The sequence below is a fragment of the Pituophis catenifer genome, unplaced genomic scaffold (genome assembly GCF_029215685.1).
Source record: "Pituophis catenifer annectens isolate HBS135680 unplaced genomic scaffold, rPitCat1.0.hap2 SCAF_8, whole genome shotgun sequence".
Taxonomy (NCBI): domain Eukaryota; kingdom Metazoa; phylum Chordata; class Lepidosauria; order Squamata; family Colubridae; genus Pituophis; species Pituophis catenifer.
Window position 1 is genome coordinate 26,835,782 of NW_027256888.1, and position 23,989 is coordinate 26,859,770.

General features: G+C 35.7%; 1 protein-coding gene across 5 annotated transcripts in view; it reads right to left on the reverse strand.

Annotated features, from left to right (window-relative positions):
- The window catches only part of BOD1L1 (biorientation of chromosomes in cell division 1 like 1), a 139,946-nt gene that overhangs the window by 85,775 nt on the left and 30,182 nt on the right, over positions 1-23,989 (reverse strand). For all 5 annotated transcript variants that reach the window (XM_070948415.1, XM_070948416.1, XM_070948417.1 and 2 more), the window contains exon 9: positions 8,220-8,295. In XM_070948415.1, the coding sequence (XP_070804516.1) occupies positions 8,220-8,295 (76 nt within the window). The remainder of the gene's footprint in view (positions 1-8,219; positions 8,296-23,989) is intronic.

Here is a 23,989-nt window from a genome sequence, read left to right on the forward strand (position 1 = left end):
AAAGGGAATAAAGGATACCCCTGTCTTGTTCCGTTCTGGATTTCACATGATTTTGTCAAATCTCTACTTTGAACATAAAGTCCTATTTCAAATTATCAAGCAATTTTTCTGCATCTAAAAAAATTATTGTGACTTGTTTGTTGATACGTTGTTGTAAATGTTCAATTATATCCAATATTACTCTTAGATTGTGTTTTAGTTGTCTTTTGAGTAAAAAGCCACACTGGTCATCATGTATGTAGTCCTATAAAACTTTTTAGCCTTGCAGCTAAAATAGATGTGAAAAGTTTATAATCATAATTAAGAAGAAATTGGCCTGTAATTCTTCACAGAAGTTAAGTCAAGTCCTTGAGTACTAAAGAAATGTAGGTGTCCTTCACTGAATCTGGCACAGGGTTTCTGTATAAGATAAAATTAATTAAGTCCTTCATTGGAAGAAGTAATTGCTCTTCAAAGATTTTATAAAATCCAATCAGTAAACCATCAAGTCCTGGTGCTTAATTTGTCTTAGCTCTTTTAATTGCTTCTGTTATTTCAAAGGTCGATATTGTGCTGTTCAGAATTTGCCTTCATTTGTTCAGAATTTGCTTATAGTTTTGCAAATAATTTAAGATTTTGATATGATATATAATCATCAACACTTCCAAGGAAGATTTCCTGTTTTTTATATAAATTAGTATAGTAATTCCAAAAGACCCTGAATATTTTTATTATCCGTGTAGATCTTATTTTCCTCTTGAAATTTGATTATCTTATCATCTGTTTTCTTAATTTGTATGTCAACCATCTCCCTGGTTTATTTGCATGTTTAAAAGTGTTGTTTCGTGTATTTCAGTCACTTTTTAATATCTGAATCAGTAAACAAGGAGATACGCTGTTGCAGTAATTTTAGTTGATTAAATATGCTGCTCAAAAAAATAAAGGGAACACAAGCAGAAGACATCCGAGATCTGAATGAATGAAATAGCCTTATTAAATACTTTTGTTCTTTACATATAATAGTTTATACACTGCTCAAACAACTAAAGGGAACATAAAACTACTGTATGTAACGAACAAAGTATTTAATAAGGCTATTTCATTCATTCAGATCTCGGATGTCTTCTGCTTGTGTTCCCTTTATTTTTTTGAGCAGTGTATGTTGGGGGTCCTCTGGTGATTTCTGGAGTTCTCTTTCTTTCAATTTAACTTCTTGTAATTTTTTTTGGATTTTTCCATTCATCTTCTTCTTGTACTGTATTGTATTGTACTGTATAAGATATCCTCGTATCATAACTTTACAAATGTACCAAATTGTTATCAAATTTGTTCCTTTACCCAGATTGTTATTAAAGTAGTCTTGGAGAAATTGGAAATCTCAATTTAAAAAACTAAAAACCAAATTTAAGATGTAAGGACACTGGATTATGATCAGAAAAAGATTTTGGAAGAATATTAGCTTTAATTACTTTGTGAAACAGATTTTTTGTAATCCAAATCATATTGATTCTCGAAAAAAAATTGTGTCTCTCTGAAAAGAACGTAAAGTCTATTGTCTATTTTATTTTTACATCTCCGTACATTAAACAAACCTAAAGTATCAATCAATTCTAAAAATGTTTGGGGCAGTTTCTCTTATGTTTCTTTCATTCCTCTGCTGGCTACCTGTCCAATTGTGGGGTTACTACCACACTGTAGCCTCCAAGTACACACTAATACTGAAAAGAATAGAAAAATAAGTATTCAGACAGATGTTTAAAAAAGTTTTTTCTTGGTGTGGGGTGTATAATTCCACTAACAATAGATTTTATTTCCTGTAATTCAGTTTGCACAATTATTTATGTCTTTATAATCAGCAAAACAGTAGATATGGATCTAATTGGGGTTTTATATACAAAGCTATCCCATTGATTTTCTTAGAATTAGCAAAAATAAATTTCACACCCGAAGTCTTGTTTATTAAATACTTTTTATCAGTCTCTTTAATATGAGTTTCTTGCATATATCATGATTTATTTTTTTCAAATATTTTTTTTCTCTTTTGTAAGGAATTTGCCTCATTGACATTCCATGTCAGAATCTTTTAATTAAGAGGAATTTCCAGGAACCAAGCACTCCAGCTATGGCTCTCATCTCCAGAGTCTGTCTTTGATCAGCATCAGACTTCTTTTTGTCTTTTTCTTTCAGAGCCAATTCTTGTGATAATTGATCTTTGTCTTTTGAAAAATGGTGTAATTCCACCCCATATCTTTCCATAAAGTCTTGTGCTTTAGAGATTGAGTTTAGTCTAAAACGTTGATTTCTAAAGGTAAAGTTAACCTGTTCCAGTTTATCCCAATGAGAGGGAACATTTTTTTTGCTTTAAAAGATCTGTCAGGAAGGAATATTCTTTGCATTTTTTTAATATTATAATTGGGATTTCTCTAAATATTTATTTCCTTCCCAAAGGTGTTAAATCTGATAATAATGCTTCTGAATTACTTGCTCTTTAATAGATTTTCTTACAAACTGGATCATGACATCTTTTGGCAATTGTCTTCTGATTGCATATGCTGAGTTTATTCTGTAAATTTTATCAATTTCTTTAGAGAAGTCTAACTTCTCATCATTAAACCATTTGGTAATTACATCTCTTAAATTTGTGCCCTTCTCAGGATTCTCGGAAAATCCTTTGAATTTCAGAAAAACTTCCTTGTTTCAAATCCAATAATAGTAAATTTGAGTTTGAGTTGCTTCAGAAGAGAGGAAAAGAGGAGTAGCAATATTTGTAAAAGAATATCTCTCGCCGAAACAAATATTTGCAGACGAAGAGGGAAGGATGCTAATATTAGAAGTGGAACTATTGCAAAATAAGATTTTATTGATTGGAATTTACGCCCCTAATACTAAACAAACATTATTCTTCCGAAGATTACGAAGAGAAATTCGAGAATTGGAATACGAGCAAGTATGTCTTATGGGTGACTTCAATGCAATTAGCAATAGGATTCAGGATTATAAAACAGGAGAAAATTCCCCAAAAAGAAATAGAGGACAAGATAAAAGGATTCTTCCAGCCATTTGTGAGGGAATGAGAGACGAATTAGGACTGAAAGATACGTGGCGTGAGCATAACCGGAATGTAGAGCAATTTACTTATTATTCTCCCAGACATAAATCATGGTCCAGACTGGACATGATTTGGATGACACAAGAACTTAATTCCCAAGTAGAAGAAATTAGAATTCTACCGAATGATTGGGCAGACCATAATCCGGTACTAGCTGTATTAAAAAAAGAGGGGAAAAATAGAAGAAGGTGGATGATGAGATCAGAGATTTTAAAGGAAATTGAATTTACACAAAAGCTTAAAACACAAATAACCCTGTTCTTTCAAGAGAATAAAACACCAGGAATGCCACTTCAAATAATTTGGGATGCTGCTAAAGCCTTCATAAGAGGTCTTATTATAAAACATATGGCCATAAAACACAAAAAAGAAGAACAAGAAAGGGGTGATCTAATAAATAAACTGATCTGTATATTTTTAACATCTTCTTTAGTTTGTTTTAACTCTGTTACTAATAATTCAAACTTTTTATCAGATCTTTCATTTATCTCTTGTAGCGTGTCATGTACAAAACTTTTTTTCAACTACTTCCATAAGAAGCTTGGCATTGAATCTTGGCTCCTTTAATTCTCTCTCAGGAGGCATTTTGTAAATACAAGTAGTCCTCAATTTACGACCACAACTGAGTCCAAAATTTTCATTGCAGGTATTGAGTTAGAAGTGTCAAGAGTATGAATATTCATAGCTGGAATAGACATGGTAACAGGTCAGCAAATGGGAACTGTTTGGAAACTGAAACATAGTATGTGTTTCTATGGGGCCATAAGAGACATTTTGGAGTCTGGGCATGGCTCAGACTTGCTGAACTGTATATAAGAGTTGGTTTGGCCTCTAATGGGAGCCTCAGTACAATACATTAGCCTTTGTATCTCTCTACTCTGTAATGACTTGCTTCTATGAATATTGCTTCAGTGTTCCTGATATTTTATTTATTTTTTATTTATTTATTAGTTTGATTTATATGCCGCCCTTCTCTGAAGACTCAGGGCGGCTTACAGCCTTCATATTTTTTTTTTAAAAAAGTTTTTATTATTTTTTATAATCAAACAAATAACATTTTCACTTGTATATTTAAACATTTATAAACCCAACCTTCCACCCCCCTTCCCACCCCCCTTCCCAGAAGAAAAACAGGGTATAAGTTTTATCAAACATACGCTAAAATATGCTAAATTAATGCAAGACTATAAATCCCTAGACCCCTTAACTCCCCTTCTACAGATTATTCATCAACCTCCCTTTAAACTCAAAATAACATATAATCCTTTAGGCCTAAGAGTTTTAAAAACATTAACAAGCACTAATAGATCATTCAGAGCCTAGAATTCTCATAATACATCTGTAAAATATTCTTAGTTCATTTTCTTAATCATTTTACTCTCCCTCCTACTTTTATTCTCAAAATTCAAATATTTTTTCTTAAACCTTAGTTAATCATTAATTGAAAATTCATTTACTTAATCATTGTAATTAGTCATTAATACATCAATTATTAGACCAAAGAAAATTAATCTTCCCTTCTTCCTTTCTTTCTATATTTTTTCCAATCTTTCTTCCTCCCTCTTACTTTTATTTTGAGAAGGTTTTGATTTTCAACTGGAGGTTGATGTATCTTTAAAACTTGCCCCTTTCTTGGAATCATTTCCCCTGATTTGGAGCCCCCATATCGACTCTTCTTGCTTATATAATCAGTCAGTTCATAGAACGAAGAGTTAACTCGATGAGTTTGGAAAAAAAAGTCCAGTTGTTGCATTTCAATTAATTGTGTGAAAGCCTCTGCCAAATCTTCCGAAACCTCGTAGGGCTGATCAGTTTCTTCTTCTTTCTGCTCCAAATTATATTTTTGAAAAGTTCTGTCAGTTAATTCCACAAGGGCAGGAAGAAAGTTTGAAGATTCTTGAGAATCAGCCAAATCCAGCTTCTCTGTTTTAACCAAAATGTCTCCTTCATTGTCATTGTGCTTTCCTTCAAAAACATCCTCATTTGCTTTTATATCCTCCACCAGTTCTATAAATTTTCGTTCCATGATTGCTGTAAAGTTATTAATAATTGCCATTTGGTTATTCATGGCTTCCTTTATAAATTCTGTAAAGTCTCTGAAAAAATCCTCTTGGCTCTGTGAGTCAGTTCTCTGTATCCTTTCTGACGCCATTAGAGAGCTTCCACCACTTTCAAAAACTCCTTGCTTGGAAGCCATATTATTTTAAGAAAATTTTTCTTTTCAAAGCCAAAACATCTCTTAAGCAACTTTCTCAAATTTGTAGTTTATCAAGCAAGATAGTCTTTTCTACACCCAGCTCTCAAATCCCAGCAGCTTAAGTCCAGTCTCTAAGCACAAATCTATTAACAAGCACTTAACTTTCACTTTCAGTCCAGCCATAATAAAGACGCCATTTCCTCCTTCAGCTCAGCAAAATCAAGTAGAAACAATGTATCCCAGGAGTTAAGCAACCTACTTGCAAAGGCTTGTTCTCCTGCTTCCGTTCTGCCTGCTTTTGGACTCAATTAGTCTCCTTGTTGACAGCAGAGTTGGTCGCCGGTGTCTGGCTCCGTTTAAAACGGAGTCGCCACGGATCCGGAGCTTCAGTGGGCTGAGCGGGGAGCTCTCACCCTCCAAGCCCCTGGAATTTTCCAGGGGCTCCCGGGGAGCTCTACCCTCGCCCACCGGCTCTCCTCTCCTTCTTCTCCCGAAGGAGAGGTTTTCAAGCCGTCTGACAGCTGATTAGCGCTGTCAGAACGGCTCCAACGGAATCGTGGGGCTGGCGGCCTGAAAAGACCGTCCGCGACGCCGGCGGTGCCAACAGAAGTCCAGCCTTCATATTTTTGTATATACCTGCTTAGTAGGGCTTTTGGGCCCCCCAAGCGGTGTTCTATTTTATACAAAGTCAGCTTATTGCTCCCACAAACCGGGTCCTCATTTTACCTACCTCGGAAGGATGGAAGGCTGAGTCAACCTTGAGCCTGGTGAGAATTGAACTCGCAGTAATTGCAGGCAGCTGGCAGCTAAATACTACTTTAACAGTAGTTTAGTCCACTGCACCACCAGGCTCCATATTGTATGCTGAATTCTCCTGTTTGGTATTGTATATAAAGAAGTTTCTTATGTAATTTGAATCCTGCTGAAGTTCATTTAATTGTGTCTGATTGTGTGTGCTGCAACAAACTGACAAGAAGCATAGTTGTTAAGTGAGTCTGACTTCTCCTTTGACTTTGCTTGTCAGAAGATCACAAAAGGTGATCACATGACCTGGGGACACTGTAACCGTCATAAATATGAACCAGTTGTCCCGTTGTGTGACACACTGAAGCAAGTTAAACAACGGATTAAAGATATACATGGGCAAATGGACATGGCAACTCTTTCAACTAATCACTCCCTTAAACTGCTGACAGCAGTTAAAACAACTTTCACCCTGGAAAAGTATTTACATTTAGAAATGCCATCAGTGGAGAGACAGTTATTTGTTAAGTTTAGATTCGAACTTTTAGATACCAACGTTAAATTCGGCTGTTACCGGAAAATCCCGTATGACAAAAGAACATGTATATGTGGGGTAAACGTCGTGGAGGACACGGCGCATATAATATTCGAATGTAGGCTGTATGAGGAAGTAAGAAAACAATATCTGTCCCCAATTATAAATAAATTTCCCCACTGGAATATAAGGCATAAATTAGCATTTCTGTTGAAGGCTGACTCTCCTCCCATGGTAAGGGCTATCACTCGCTATCTTAAAAGGATGACAGCAATACGAGCCAGTTATATCGAAAAGAATTTCACTGATTGTAAGAAAGATGAGCTGAGTTAGAGAGGAGCTATCTTATTTGGGTTATCTAGTCTTGGCAACTTAGCTATTGAAATCTGATATTGTAAAATTTTAATGTCATATATCATATATTTTTAGATTGTTATTTCCGTAACTGTTTTGCCTTTTTCCCTTTTTCTTTTCTGTTTTGTTTGAAAAGGCCTTTGGGCTATTCAATAAACAAATACAATACAACATGTTGAACCAGTTGCCAAGCATCTGAATTTTGATCACATGATCATGGGGATGCTGCAATGGTCATAAGTGTGAAAAACAGTCATAAGTCACTTTTTTCAGTGCCATTGTAACTTTGAACTGTCACTAAATGAATTGTTGTAAGTCGACAACTTATATGCAAATTCCCTCTTATAGCCAATTGCAGGCAGCAGAAAAAAGGAAAAAGATACACAGTTCTTTTTTCAAAGTCAGAGGGAGAATTCCAAAAGCAAAACAGCTACCAAGGAGAGTAATGTTAATATGCAAGCTCTCAGAGTGAAAGGGGGAAAAAAGGGGGGTAGGTGGGATTTCTGAAGTTTTAGAATAGAAAGCAGATAGTTATATAGAAAAATACAGTAAAAATACAATAAAAGTGTTAAGATCTTTTCAAGTTGATCATATATATAGTCTTTTTGGTGAAAATTTAATGTGGTTAAATAATTTTCTCAGTAATCTAAGATAATTTATTGTTTTTTGTCTCTTTTCCATATGGGGAAATAAACTATTTCATCCCACTCTTCCAACACTCATGTGGAGGAATGTATTGAGTTTCCAGCACACAGTCAGCAATTTACACACTGAAAAAGAAAAAAACCTTTGCAAAGCAGTTAAAAGCATAGGTGTCCTTTGAAAACAAAGACTAGAAGGACAGGGTGTAACCCTCCTCCTTCCGCTGAATTTACCAGGGAGATGAAATCTACTGAATCTCTCCCCCTTTGGATGGCACAACCGTCCAAGGAATTTCAGAGTAATTTCACATTGTTCCTTTTCCAATCCAGAAGCAAACTGGCTACGGAGAATAACTCCTAAGCCATTTGTCTAGCAGAGCAAAGAAATTCTCAGCTAGTTCAGGATGCCATTTCTGGGTGGAGTCAACAGATCTCATTTCATTTAAAGATTTCTTGCACATCTCCCTGAAGAAGGCTGTAGATTCAAATAATCCCTTTTATACCTTCTTGATCTAAGAACACTCCCACTGACTCTACAAATGCCATGAGCAAAGATACAGGTGTTTTAATAACCAGAAACAGAATTCACTTTAGAAGCATTTATCAAATGAACAATTTTAACCAGTAATTTTAAAACCTTTTCTAAAAATTAAGACTTACTTCATTTATCTTTTCAAATTCTCCAAAATATTCATCAGGCTGTTCACATTTTTTCTTCCAGCCCTCTTCATCATGCCTAGAAGTATGAGAGGATAAAATTATTGGAAATAACTATTTTGGTAGAAATATAACCTACTTTTTAATTAATTAAATATTTAAACAAATTAATCATCTGACAATCTGTTGACTTGCCCCTTCTGCTAAATGGTCCACAGCATTCAAAATTAGGTCAAATTCATAGCATCCATAGTTTCTTTTCCATTTGCTGCCTTTGGGACCAGAAAAAGAGGAATGATAGGCTACATCCAGTAATGTGTAATAACATTAGTAAGCTTCAAAATAACATGGAAATAACTGAAAGACATCCATAAAAAAATACATTAGACTGAAAGCACTCTGGAGAGAAGAGGCATACAGTGAAATGGAGGTAATAGATCTGGAATCTCAAGGACAATGCTCTAATGTGGTACACTAGAAAACATAGCTAGCACTCAAACAACTGCAGAAAGAAAACAAAATTCACTGATTTTTTTTCCTTCACTTTTCCCCCAGATGGATTGGTAAGTGGAGAAAAAGAATTTCCTTGAAACCATACATGCAGGTGTTTGAGAAACTTAAGAACTGACTAAATAACTCTATGGATATTAGCTGCTTCTGCTCAGTCTTGTTCTCTGTCATGCAAGTTCAGCAGACCATATATGTCTGCCCCACAAATTTCTTCGCATTTTGCTGTTTCCAAAACAACCTGCAGAACTTGTAGATTCATCAGGAGTGTTTAAAAACTCCCCTGTCCTTCTACGCCAGGTTAGATTCTATACAATTTTTGCAAAATGGTCCAGACTGCTTTTTGGTGGAATCGATTAAGGCATTTGCAGGTTTGTTGGGTCCAATATCATAAATATTTTAGGGATAGTAGTACAGATAGTCGTCGACTTACAACAGTTCATTTAATAACCGTTCAAAGTTACAATGGCACTGAAAAAAGTGATTTATGACTATTTATTCACACTTATGGCCATTGCAACATCTTCACAGTCACGTGAATAAAATTCGGACACTTGGCAACTGACTCATATTTATGACGGTTGCAATATCCCGGGATCATGTGATCCCCTTTTACGACCTTCTGACAAACAAAGTCAATGGGGAAATCAGATTCACTTAAGAACCGTGTTAATATTTTAACAACTGAAGTGATTCCCTTAAGAAATGTGGCAAGAAAAGTCGTAAAATGGGCCAAAACTCACTTAACAAATTTCTCACTTTAATAACATAAATGAGACTTCGTCGAAACGTTGCCAAGACACCTCCAATTTTATGCGGGAGAAAACCCAAATAACCAAAGACCTACATACAAACACCCGTGAAAACCTCAGAAAACAAATAGATAGATAGATAGATAGATAGATAGATAGATAGATAGATAGATAGATATGCAAAAAATTAAAATCTCGGGTGTTTTCCTGTGTCATGTTAAATAAGTTAGTTAAAATGTTTAAAATTCTGGTTAAAATCCTAAAATCCTTTTAACCAGAATTTTAAACATTTTAACTAACTTATTTAACATGACGCGGGAAAACACCCGAGATTTTAATTTTTTACATATACACACCCGCGAAAAGAAGACATATACATACATATATATATATATATATATATATACACACACACACACATACACACACACACACATACATACGGTGGTAGCTGTAGCCTATTTCATTAATTGATGTAGATACTAAGTTATTAACTACTCAGTCAGACAGGGAAGGTATGTTGCAGACCCCATCATTCAAAGAGTTCTGACAGGTGGAAGAGAGACTTCTCTGTTGCCCCTGATCTCAGGAACGTTATTTTCCAGGAGGTGAAGCAGACCCCATACTTTTGGCTTTCCAGAAAGGAGTGAAAATATGGCTCTACGGCTTTGCTTGGGAAGCCCAGAGAAGCCCAGAGCCATGGGGTGGGTTAGGTCCCTGTGAAAGCCCTCTCTTCACCTTTCTATTAATTTTTAATAGTGTTTTTAATTATCCTTGCCTTTTTTAAAAAAATTAACTATATATTGTTTTTATATTTTAATATTTTATTGTACACTATCAAGGGTCCCTCTATGAAGGAGATAGGTGGTTCCAAAATGTGACAAGTTAGACGGTAGATAGACAGACGTTAGACATGTCTAGGGAGATTCTCATTCATCCTGCTCAAGGTTGTCCCAAACGTGCTTTTCAAAAGGTAACTTTTTTCTTGAAAATGTTCCACTTCTCATCCAAGAACCTTTCCACCACTGTCAGAACTGAAGAAGCTTCTAGGATGAGAAGCAAAACATTTTCAAGAAAAAACAAAGAAAGTCCACTTGCCTTTTGAAAAGCACTTTTGAGACTTGGCTAGACACTTACATATGCAGTTCATCCTTAATTTAATTTTTTAAAAAGAAATGTAATGATATTTTTTACCAGAGAAAGATTAAGGGTAGACAACATTCCTTCCAAAAGATATTGCTAAGAAAATAATTTATTCCCTTCTTGTTCCCAGAGAAATAGATAAACCTTCACTCAGGCTCAGCATGTACAGAACTAAAAGGCAACATTGGAGTCCAAAGAGAGCCACTTGGGACTTTTAGAGAAAAAAGGGATGTCAAGATTGAACCACTTTGCTTCTTTCAAACCTAATGTTTTTCAACTTGCCGAGGAACTGGGGGGAGAGAAATGGAATGTGGAGAATGTATGCAGAGAGCATGGAGCCAGCAAGGTCACCGCTGCAGGTGCTTGAGAAAGAGATGGACCGTTTTCATAACAAAAGACCCTCTCATAATTGGACAATATGATCAACCAAGAGCGGAGGGGAGGAAAGGAGAAAGTGTTGTTTAACTTCCAGAGAAGAAAAAGATGTTACTCCATGAAAATAAGCTGAGTTAACTGGAATCAGGATGCATTTTTCTCTGCTTGATATGTGCAACTGAAAGGTTTAACCCAAAATTTGAAAATGTATTTTTTAACATATATATAATGCTTAAGTAACTCTTAAAGAAGCAAAAGCTATTGAAAATGTATTTGAGAGTACCTGTATTAAGAGAAAGTTAAAGAAAATGATGTACCAGTTTAAAGAAAAACTGTATTATAAACTCTGTTTATAAAATAAAAAAATAATTATTCTATAAGGGTAGTTTGGAGGAAGGGAGCTAAATGCAATATTGAAGTTAAAGCTTGTAAGTTAAAGTCAAAGAATAAGATGTATTAGAAAGTTTTGATTTTTTAAAAAAGTGCTTTTTGGTTTTTAAAAAGTTTAGTACTTCAAAGGAAAAAGGAGGGTGAAAGAAAAAAAAGCCCCTCCCCCCCACTTTTAGGCCAAAGAATTTGAAGCTACAATAAATTTTGTAAAATTATGACAGTTCACAAAGATTACTAGATGCAAATAGAAATACACATTATTTCCATAGCAAGGAAGATAAAGCAGGAGTGGTTAAATTGATTACTTTATTTAAAGAGGAAAATATGTTATTTGGATATCATCCTAGAATTTATGCTTGTGAAGGAAAAAATGAAACTTTGATCTTGGTTTTGTGGATTAGAAAGATTTGGTGTTATAGAAATGGCTAGCTATATATTAATGTGTAAAAGCAAAAAGTTGAGGCTGGAGTGTGTTTAACTTGTACTGTGTTAGTTGGAAGCCAATGCCCCCTTTTCTTTCTTTTTCTCTGCCCCCTAGTATTTCACACCCCCTTTGCCCACCTCCCCCCCCGGTTCCCTTTCCCTCCCTTAATTTCCTATTTTATTTTATTTTTTTGTATTTTATATAATAAAAATAAAAATGAGAAATGAGAGTTTAGAGTTTAGAGTTTATTGGATTTCTATACCGCCTTTTCCCCAGGGGACTCAGGGCGGTGTACAGCCACATTAAAACACATGAATTTATAAAATTTAAAACTAATTAAAACAAATATATACAATTTGGCCCTCAATTAAAACACACATACACCCATTTAAAATTCATATTAGGCCAGTCCGGCTTGCTGAAACAGGAAGGTCTTTAGGGCACGGCGAAAAGTACGCAGGTCGGAGCTAAGACGAAGCTCTAGGGGCAGCTCATTCCAAAGTGCTGGTGCCCCCACAGAGAAGGCTCTCCCCATGGGTGTCGCCAGTCAGCATTGTTTGGCCGATGGCACTCTGAGGAGTCCCTCTCTGTGGGAGCGTATTGGCCGGTGGGAGGTTGTTGCTGGCAGAAGGTGGTCTCGTATATACCCCAGTCCTAAGTCATGGAACGCTTTAAAGGTAGTGACCAACACCTTGAATCGCACTTGGAAGACCAACGGGAGCCAGTGCAGCTCGCGCAGGAGGGGTGTTACATGGGCGCGCCGAGTCGCACCCATAACCACCCGCGCGGCCGCATTCTGGTCCAGCTGGAGCCTCCGAGTGCTCTTCAAGGGAAGCCCCATGTAGAGAGCGTTGCAGTAGTCCAGACGGGATGTGACGAGGGCCTGAGTGACTGTGCGCAGGGCATCCCGGTCCAGAAAGGGACGCAACTGGTTCATCAGGCGAACCCGATAGAAAGCTCCCCTGGCCACGGCTATCATGTGCTCTTCCTTTTTTTTTCTTTTTTTTTTAATATTAACATATATAAAAAAATTAACATACATAACATACATGAATCATAATATATAATATATAACAATATACACAATACAAACAATCAACGAGTGCTCCCCCACCCCTCGGGATCATTCCTGCTTCCAAAATCTTAAAGCTTCTTCTGGTGGTGGTATCCCCCTTCTTCCAGAAAACGCATATATTAGGAACTGTTTCCAGATTCCATTGAATTCATTTACTTTCATTATGCCCCTCCTTACTTTAATATTACAAGTCAATTTATCATTTATGACAATATCCCATACTTCCTTATACCATTCTTCCAAACAATAATCACCTTGTGTCTTCCAGTTCCTAGAAATCATTAACCTTGCTGTGGTCAACAAATTTATTATCAATTCTTTAGTCTCTTTTTTACATTTTATATCTTCCAATAGTGAGAGTAATGCTACCTTTGGTGCCTCTTCTACCTTTATTCCTACAATTTCTTCTATCTCCTTAAACACCATCTTCCACAATTTTTGCACAAATTTACAATCCCACCACATATGTAAATACATTTGTTTTTCCCCACAACCTCTCCAACAGTTATCTGAATAGTGCTGATTCATATTGCTTAATCTAACTGAAGTTAAGTACCACCTCCATACCATTTTGTAGTAATTCTCTTTTATTCTTAGTGACATATTTCTCAAAACTCTTTGTTGCCAAATTCTGTCCCAACTCTGTTGCCCTATTTGTATCTTCAAATCAGTTTCCCATACCATCTTTCCTAAATTTCCCCTCTCCTCTTCCTCCAACAATATTTTATAGATTCCACTCATTAAGTCTTTTATCCCTTTATTTTTTTCCTTTAGTTTCATTTTTTTCAATTAATTCCTCAAACCTCGTTAACTCTCTACACTCTCCATTTTCTCTTATCCAATTTTTAGTCCATTGTTCCACTTGGCTATAATTTAACCAAGACAACCGTTTTCCTCCTAGAACTACTTCCAATTCCCCACGTGTCCTCATTCCTCCTAACCATTCCCTTAGTTTCATTTTATTTTTCTCTTTTAAAATTTCATTCACTTTATTCTTCAAATTCCCTGGGAACTTTTCCAAGATTACTACCAGTGATAATGGAGAGTTCTTCGGAAGCAACTTCCCTTTATATTTACTCCAAATTTCCCAATGAAACTTCAGGAGAGGATTGCTTATGCTCTCAGCCCATTTCTTTCCACCTTCCATAAAAAATATATTTTCCAACTTCCATTCTAATTTGGTTTTAATTTTAGATTTATCTTCCAACCATTCCAATTCTCCTATTCCTAAAATTGCCTCTATAACATGTCTAAGCCTGTTAGCGACATAATATAATTTAATATTTGGGAGTCCTAAACCCCCTTTTTTTTGGCTTAGATACGACTTATTTTTATTTATTCCCATTACAATAGTTATTCAGTATATTCTGCCAACTCTTTAACTCTAATTCTGATATTTTTATTGGTAGCATCCTAAAAGCAAAATTGATCTTTGCTAAAATCTTCATTTTTACTAAGGCAATTCTTCCAAACCATGGTAAATTCAACCTTTTATATTTATTCAAACTTTCCAAAATCTCCTTCTTTAAGCTGCCTAGATTTTCCTTTTCTAACTTCTCCAAATTTTTTGTAATTCTAACTCCCAGGTATTTAATATGATCTTTAATTCTCGTTTCACTTTGCTTCCCTTCCCAATCCTTCTCTTCCCTTTTAGTGTAATTAAGCAGCATCAACTCAGATTTTGACCAATTTATTCTTAATCCAGTTATTTCTTCAAATTCTTTTAGATGCCATCCAATTCTTTCCATCTCATCCACTATATTCTTAACTGTTAACAATGTATCATCAGCAAACATATTTAGTTTTATTTTACCTATCCCTTCTATCTCCCCGTCATCTCTTAATGCGTTGGCCAATAGTTCCATAACCAATACAAATAGGACAGGTGAGAGTGGGCACCCTTGCCTTGTTCCTCTGGCGAGTTATATCTTGTCTGTAACTCCATCATTCACTACCACTAAGGCAGAGTTCCGAGAATATAATTGATCTATTACACCTTTGAATTTATTTCCAAACCCAATTCTGTCTATTACCATCTTTAATGCTTGCCAGCTCACACAATCGAAGGCCTTAAAAATATCTAATGCTAATATCCCCGCTTTAAGCTTTAGATTTTTAATCTCGTGAATTACATTTAACACTCTTCCAACCAAATTATGCATTTGACGGCCCATTACAAATCCACATTGATCTTCCTTTATATAATTACCTATAAAATTATTCATTCTTCTTGCTAAAATAGTTGAAAAAAATTTTGCATCTTGATTTATTAATGATATTGGTCTGTACGAGTCAGGGAACGTCAGATCCTTATCTGGTTTAAGTATTAATATTATTAACGACTGCTCCCATGATTCTGGAATCTTTTCCCCTTCTAATATTGCATTATACAGCTTTAATAATTTTGGTACTAATAATGTTTTAAATATTTTATAGAATTCTGTTCCTAATCCGTCTACCCCAGATGATTTACCCACCTTCAAACTTTCAATTAATTCTGCAATTTCCCTTTGCGATATACTCCTTTCCATTAATTCTTTATGCTCCGTTTCCACACCCCTTTTTATATATTTCCCAATATAAGCTTCCATTCTATCCTTCTTAACCTCCTTACCCTTGTACAACTCTTGATAAAATTCCTGGAATATTTTTAACTTTCCTTTCATTGTACTACAATAATTCCCCAATTTATCTTTCACTATACCTATTGAATTTTTAGCTTTCTTCTTTTCTATGAGCCTGGCAAGCATCTTAGAATTTTATTACTATTTTCAAAAAATTCTCTTTTCATGTATATTAAATTATTCTGAACTTCCTCTAAATTTTTATTCTCTAATTCTTTTTTCTTAGTTTGTAATTCTATTAATTTCTGTTTATTTCTTGTATGCCAGTACTCTTTTTCCAATTTCTTAATCTGTTCCTCTAATTTTTCCCGTAATGCAGTTTCTTGCCTTTTAACACTACAAGCTTCCCTAATACATATTCCCTGTGTCACCGCCTTCATGGTGTCCCACCACCATTCTCGTTGCTATTTCTCCTTTTTCATTAATTTCCCACAATTCTGATATCTCCTTTTGCATTTTCTCAACCACTTTCTCATTTTTAAGAATCCTTGTAGTCACCTTCCATCTAACCACTTCTCTATAGTCTTTTTTTACCATGAAGACTAAACTAACCACCGCATGATCTGTTACTTTAATTACTCCCACTTCCATTCTACTCAACTTAGTTGCCATATCCCTAGAAATGAAAACATAATCAATTCTAGAATAGGATTTATAGGTTGGGGAATTCTTCCGGTTGGTGACTCGAGGTGTCATGGCATGGTGAGAGTGATCACTCTCTCCCACTGCCACTTAACGCAACGTTTTGGGGACCGTTCGAGGCGTGGAAGCCTGGAGGGCTTCGCGGACATTAGTGGGGCTTCGGTGAGCTGAGTGGTGGAGCGCAAACCCACCCGGCGCGACCGATTCCCACTGTCAAGCTAACGAGGTGCGTCTGCCTCTTAATGGCAGACCTGAAGCCACGATAACCAACAAGAGAGGAAGCAAAAATTCCGGGAAAGAGAGGCGAGTGCACCAGTGACCACTTTCTTCAGAGCGCGCTTGAGATCGGAAGATAAAGCCTCGCCAGCCGGGTCTGAGTGGAAGGGCTCAAAAGAGGAAAAAAGCGGCGATTGAAAGAAGGAGGAGGATTGACAGCTAAAAAGATCGCAGACAGGCTGGCAAGAAGGAGGAGGAAAGATCGGCAAGCGGACCAGTGGCACTACCTTTTTGGATTTAATTTGCTGCATAGATCGAGCACTGAGGACGTGGGGAAGAGATTCTGATGACTGGAGAGGAGAACGACCGGAAACTTAGGACCGGAAGTGCAACCATACTTGATACCAACGAGAAGAACAACGAAGAGCTAGAGAGGAAAGAAGGAACACCAGGAAGAGAACAACGGAATAATTAAACTTATTTTTACAAGGAGACTTTGAAGAAGCGAGAAGCAGAAGGGTGATATTAAATTAATGTACTTTCCTGCATAGACTCTAATAAGTGTGGTACTCGAAGGGACTAAGAAGACCTGAATTTAAATCTATATTAATATATATTGTCATTACTTCAAAAATAGTTTAAAACTATAATATATACATATTTATTCTTCTTCTTTTTTTTTCTCTTCACATTTAAAGTACTTGAAATATTTATATAAGTATTTAAATCTATTTAAAGCACCTATATATTTAAAGTATTAAAAGTAGTAATATAATATAGCTAATTAATTTATTTAAATACCTGTATAGACATATTAGAACCTACTATTTTCTATTTACTTACTTATCTATATTCCCATTTATATATATATCTATTTAATTATCTACTTATTTATATATCTATTACTTACTTATTTATTGTTGTGCGTATAGAGTGATTATTGATTGATTATTGTGTTTAATACTATTAAGAATCAATTTTATAAAATAGTGATTTAATTTATAACATCAATTAATTAAGTGCTTATTGATCGGGATTAGTCAACAAAGTTAAGTAGTGGGCAGCATAGTGGAGAAAAGGTCGATTATACCATTTCTACTTGTCTTGTAAATTCCTTTAGAACTGTTAAACTAAGCAAGGGAAGTTAATTAGTGGATGACGGTTTGGAGGAATATAGAAAGGATAGTCAAAGAACAGGCGAAAGTGCTCAGGGAGATGACAAGTTTTGCATCCACTGTGGCAAAAACAGGAAAGAAAGTAACCTCTAGCGTTTCAAGTCCCACAATTATAATGTCGTCCCCTGCAACCCCAAAATCGATGGAAGGGCTACCAAAAATTGAGAAAGCATTAGTGATTCCAACAATGCAAGTGATGCAGGCATCATTAGCAATGATTCAAGAGACAATGCTCTTAATGCAAGAGAAAATGTCTAATAATCACCAGGAAATGAAAATAGACATACAAGGCATTGATCAGAAAATGGGCGACATACAACAAGCCATTTTAAAGAACGAATAGAGAATACAAAAAATAGAATCTAAGGTGGAACAACAAGAGAAAGATTTAGAGACAGTAGATCAAAAATTAATGGCCCAGAATAGGGATCTGGAGGAATCTATTATGCAGTTGGAAATGGACAAGGCCTCTTTCTATCTGCGTTTTCAAAACGTTACAGAAGACAAGGACGAAAACTTAGGCCAAGTAATGGTTGAATTAATAGCGGAGGTGCTCCAACAGGATCCAAACGATATAATAAAAGAGTTGGATGAGGTGTATAGAATACAGACGAACTACGCCCGACGGAACAAACTACCCAGAGAGGTACATATAAGGTTCGCACGAAAGAAAGTTAAGGATCTCTTTTATAAAATGGTAAAAGAAGAACCGATTAATTATAAGGAAAAGGAGGTGATTGTTCTGAAGCAAGTGCCGAGGAGGGTAAGAGAACAACGAAGAGACTACAGATTCCTAGCCACACAGTTGAACAAAAGGAATATACTTTTTAGATGGACCTTGCCGGAGGGCATGCTGATTACTTGGCAAGGGAGAAGAATTAAAATTAATAGTCTGGTGGAGGCCCAAGAATTCCTGGACCAACTGAGAGGGTCAGAAGACGAACAAAGTAGCAAAGAGGAGCTGGAAGCTGTTATCACAGAAGAAGAACTCACCCAAAGAAGATCCCAAGAAGAGGTCCCGACGGGGAAAGAGAGCCTAGAGGAGAAAGAAAAGGAAGAGAAAGAAAGTAGAGAAGCAGGGAAAAAACAAAGACCTCAAAGAGCAGTTCGAGCTAATACTAACCTCAAATTCAAGTAAATCAACACAAGGCAAAAAGGATGGACGATTGGAAAATCCTATCGATCAATGTAAATGGACTTAACGATCATAAAAAAAGAAAAACCTTCTTTAACAAATTAGTCATATAAAATGCGGACATAGTCTGTCTTCAGGAGGTACACATTAAACAAGAACATATAAAATATTTGGAACATAAAAAATTGGGGAATCTTTATACCTCTTTAGCCATGAAGAAAAAGAGAGGGGTGGCACTATATATTAGAAAAGAGATGAAGACAGAACTGAAATACGCAGACCCCAAAGGTAGATTACTAATTGTTGAAATTGAGAGGGGCAATTCGGCAATACTAATAGCAGCGATCTATGCCCCAAACAAAAATTTGAAAGAGTTTTATAACAAAACAAGAGAAATAATAAGAGAATTGGATAACAACAATATTTGCATTATCGGGGATTTCAACGGAGTGGCTGATGCGCACAAAGATCACAAAAGACCCAGAGGTCAAAAGAAAATAAGGAAAAATTTACCAAAAACCTTCTTTGACTTAGTGGATGAACTAAACCTTGTAGATATCTGGCGAACACTACATCCCAATAAGAGACAATATACTTTTTATTCTAACCCCAACAAATCATGGTCTAGAATAGACATGATGTGGGTAAGCAGGAACTTGGGTATGGACATTGTGTCAGCGGAAATCTTACCCAATACCTGGGCTGACCATAATCCACTAGAAATCAGATGGAAAAGTAGATATAAGAGAAAAAACACAAGATGGAGAATGAATACACAATTTTTGTGAGACAAAAAAAACATTGATAAAGTCAAGAGGGAGTTAGAAAGCTTTTTTGAAGAAAATGAAAAAGAACCAATGGACCGGGGGATAATCTGGGATACGATGAAGGCCTATTTAAGAGGCCTAATGATATCATATGGAGCATACAGAAATAAAGAGAGGAGAGAAACTCAAAGAATACTGCTAGAAGAACTGGCAAAGGCAGAGAAAGAGGCGCAACAAAACCCTGATAATGAAATAACAAAAGAAAACTGGATGAACATTCGTCATAAACTAAATATAATAGATCAAGAAAAATTAGCATATAACATCAAGAGAACAAAACAATATTATTTCGAGAATGCCAATAAGCCAGGAAGGTGGTTATCCTACAGAATTAAAAAAGAGAGAGAGAAAGGAATTATTCTCCAACTAGAAGACACCGAAGGCCATACCACAACTAAGGAAGAAGAAAAATTGGAAATAGCACGCGAATTCTATGCGTCTTTATATAAAGAAGAAGATATACCCAAAGAGAAAGTAAAACAATATTTATTGGAGGAGGGAATGCCACAGATCGGAGAGGAGGAAAAAGAGATGTTGAACAAAGAGATCACATTAACAGAGTTAAAGACTGCAATTGCCAAATTGAAGAAGAACAAATCTCCAGGCCCGGATGGATTCCCAGGGGAATTATACAAAAATTTAGAATTAGAGGACATTTTACTCCCAAGAATGCTCCAAATTTTTAATGAGGCCTTAACGAAAAATAAAATACCAGAATCTTGGAGAGAGGCCTATATTACACTCTTACCAAAAGAAGGATCGGATACCAAATTGATACAGAATTATAGGCCAATTTCACTTCTCAATATTGACTATAAAATATATATGAACATATTAGCGGAAAGACTAAAAAGAATTCTTAATAAAATAATACATAGCGATCAGAATGGATTCCTCCCAGGGAGGCAAATTAGGAATAACACAAGGACGATTCTGGATGTGATAGAATATTACGAGGAACACCCGGATAAAGAGGTGGCATTAGTTTTTCTAGACGCACAGAAGCCCTTCGACAATTTGAATTGGGAGTTTATAAAGCAACAACTGAACATAATGGGATTTGGACAAAATTTTACAAATACAATAAACACAATTTATGAGAAGCAAAGGGCCAATATTTTAGTAAACGGTGAACTCACTAAAACATTTCAGATCAGTAAAGGAGTAAGACAGGGATGCCCAATGTCACCACTCCTGTATATATTGGCACTAGAAGTGCTATTGAAGAAGATTAGAGAGAGTGATCAAATCAAAGGGCTTAAAATCAGGAAGGAAACATATAAAGTTCAAGCGTTTGCGGACGATGTTGTTCTAATTATGGAAGAACCAGTGGAAACAGGTATACAAGTATTGGAAACACTCGATAAATATGGAGAAGTAGCAGGACTCAAATTAAATAAATCTAAAACTAAAATGCTCACCAAAAACATGACGAAAAACCAGAAAGAAGCCCTGGAGGAATCTATGGGAATCCAAATTGTGAAAAAAGTTAAATATTTAGGAGTATGGATCTCAACAAAATACCTGGCCCTCAAAGAGGACAATTATGTCCCCTTGGTAAAAAGCATAAAACAAGATTTAGAGAAGTGGGGGAAGTTGCAAATTTCCTTCCTTGGGAGGATAGCGACAATTAAAATGAGCATTCTACCCAAATTGTTGTACCTGTTCCAAACAGCGCCAATTAAATTAGATAAAAAACTTTTCAGTGAACTTAATGTTACTATTAGGAAGTTTATTTGGGGAGGAAAAAAACCAAGAATAGCAATTAGGGGCTTACAAGATAAAAAAAATAGAGGAGGGCTCGGATTACCAATATGGGAAACATATCACAAAGCAGCAATTCTTGTTTGGTTAAAAGAATGGGCGACATTAGCAAACAAAAGAATCCTAACACTAGAAGGGCACGATCTCCAGATGGGCTGGCATGCTTATTTATGGGAAACGGGGAAAAAAACCAAAACATATTTCAACAAACATAAATTGAGGGACATATTGAAGTCAACATGGGAAGAAATAAGACGAAAACACTACACTAAAATTCCCAGCTGGCTTTCAACCATGGAGGCGATAATTTACCCAAATGTCCTGGACCATGGTAAAACTGTAAAATATAAAGAAATCCTAGATGAGGCAGGGAACCTCAAAACATTAGAACAATTAAAAGAACAAGGCACTTTTGTTGAATGGTGGACATACGCACAGATAAAATCAAGATACAAAAAAGATAAAGAACAATATGGCATAGAAATGGGAAGTAAAGATTTTGATAAAATTTGGATGGGTACAGATAATAAATTATTAGCTAAAATGTACAATTACTTAGTGGAATATGACCTGATGGAAGAAGTGGTTAAAGGCCCAATGCTAGCATGGGCCAAAAATATTGGGAAAAATATAAATCTGGAAGAATGGGATCAAATATGGAACAACAATATAAAACTCACCAAGGCAACTACTTACAAGGAGAACCAGTATAAGATGATTTATAGGTGGCACCTAGCTCCAGCTAGGATTGCCAAGATTTACCCTAACTCAAATCCAAAATGTTGGAAGTGTGGACACCAGCAAGGTACTTTTTACCACTGCTGGTGGACCTGCTCTCAAGCAAAAAAGTATTGGAAGATGATTTGCAATTGGCTTTCAGAAATAATAGGTGAAACCTTTGAATTAGACCCTAAAATACTTCTCCTGGGAATTCTTAAGACGGAAATGGCAAAAAAGAAGAAATACTTGGCAGTGCATATAATAACAGCAGCAAGAATCGCTTTCGCTCAACAATGGAAAGAGAAAAAAATACCAACTAAGGAACAAGTAATCGGCAAAATAATGGATTGTGCCGAGATGAATAAACTAACATTAGAAATCAATGACAGAGAAGATTCAGATTATTACAGCGTATGGGATAAGTGGTACGGGTGGTTAGAGAAGAGGAAATTGAAATAAAAAGGAAAGAGACCAGAGCAAGTACAAGAAATAGTAAAATGAAATAGTAAGAGAAGATGTACTGTGGATGGTAGGAAATACAATAAGGCAAGGAAAGGTTACATGGGTAAGCAAAAGACATAATTTATGTATTTACTAATTCATTGTTAAAGATTATTATAAATATATATACTAAAAATGATATGAGACCACAATTTTTTTTTATTATTTATTTATTTTTTTATTACCATGTAACTGGTTTGCAAAGATTATCTATTTATGCATAATATGTAATCTGTATTTATTTCTTTTTCCATACTATGTAACCGGATGGCTAAAAATTGTACTATTATAATTTCTTACAATAAAATATTAAAAAAAAAATAAAAATAAACTAACCACCGCATGATCTGTTACTTTAATTACTCCCACTTCCATTCTACTCAACTTAGTTGCCATATCCCTAGAAATGAAAACATAATCAATTCTAGAATAGGATTTATAGGTTGGGGAATAATATGTGAAACCGGGCTCCCCACCTTTAAGAAAATGCCACCCATCCACATAATCTTTTTCTTTTATTAATTTATTTAAAATGGTGATATTATTCCTCCTTTCAGCACTTGTGGGATTGGTCCTGTCCAATCTATTATTCATAACCATATTAAAATCTCCACCTAAAATGACATGTCCTTCTTTAAATTCTTCTATTACTTTAAACAATTCTAAAAAAAATTCTCTATGTCCCACATTTGGGGCGTAAACATTAACCAATGTATATGTTGTACTTTCAATTTGACCCTTAATCATAATAAATCTACCATGCCCATCTTTTTTTATACTCTCCATAGTAAATCCAGTTCTTTTAGAAATCAGTATGGCCACCCCATTTTTATTTTTTTTTTGAAGTTCCCAGTGACTTTTCATAATGGAGTGACCACTCCAAAGCACTTCATTTACTCCATCCTTATCCTGGTGAGTTTCCTGCAAGAAAATGATGTCAGATCTTTCCTTGTTTAACAATTATTCGATTCTCCTCCTTTTCACCACTGCCCCCAAATCTTTGACATTGAGTGTTGTAATTCTTATAATTTTATCCATATTCAGCACATACAAATTCTTTATGATCCCTTGTGCACTTTAACTTAAACCAACATATAAGAAAACACAAAACGAACTCAACTAAATAACCCTCATAACCTACCCCCCTTCCCCATCCCCCCACCCCCAAATCTCCCCAAACTCTTTCCCCCCCACTAAATCCCCGGTAACCTAATGCTCCAGCCATTCCCTTAACGGGGGGGGGGGGGATATGAAGCCCACAGTTCAGAACCAGCAAGCCTTCTAGTATTAATATTTTACAGATTTATCATCTCAGTCTTGTCGATTTTACTTCCCACTTGCCGTGGCTCCTCTTCCTCCACCATTGGCACTTTTAAGAACAGTATCGTCCTGTAATTCCAGCCCCAGACTTTTAAGTAGCTCAATGCCTTGCTCCAAAGAGGTAATCCTATATTGTTTCCCATCATACATAAACCTCATAAATACTGGGTATCCCCATGTGTA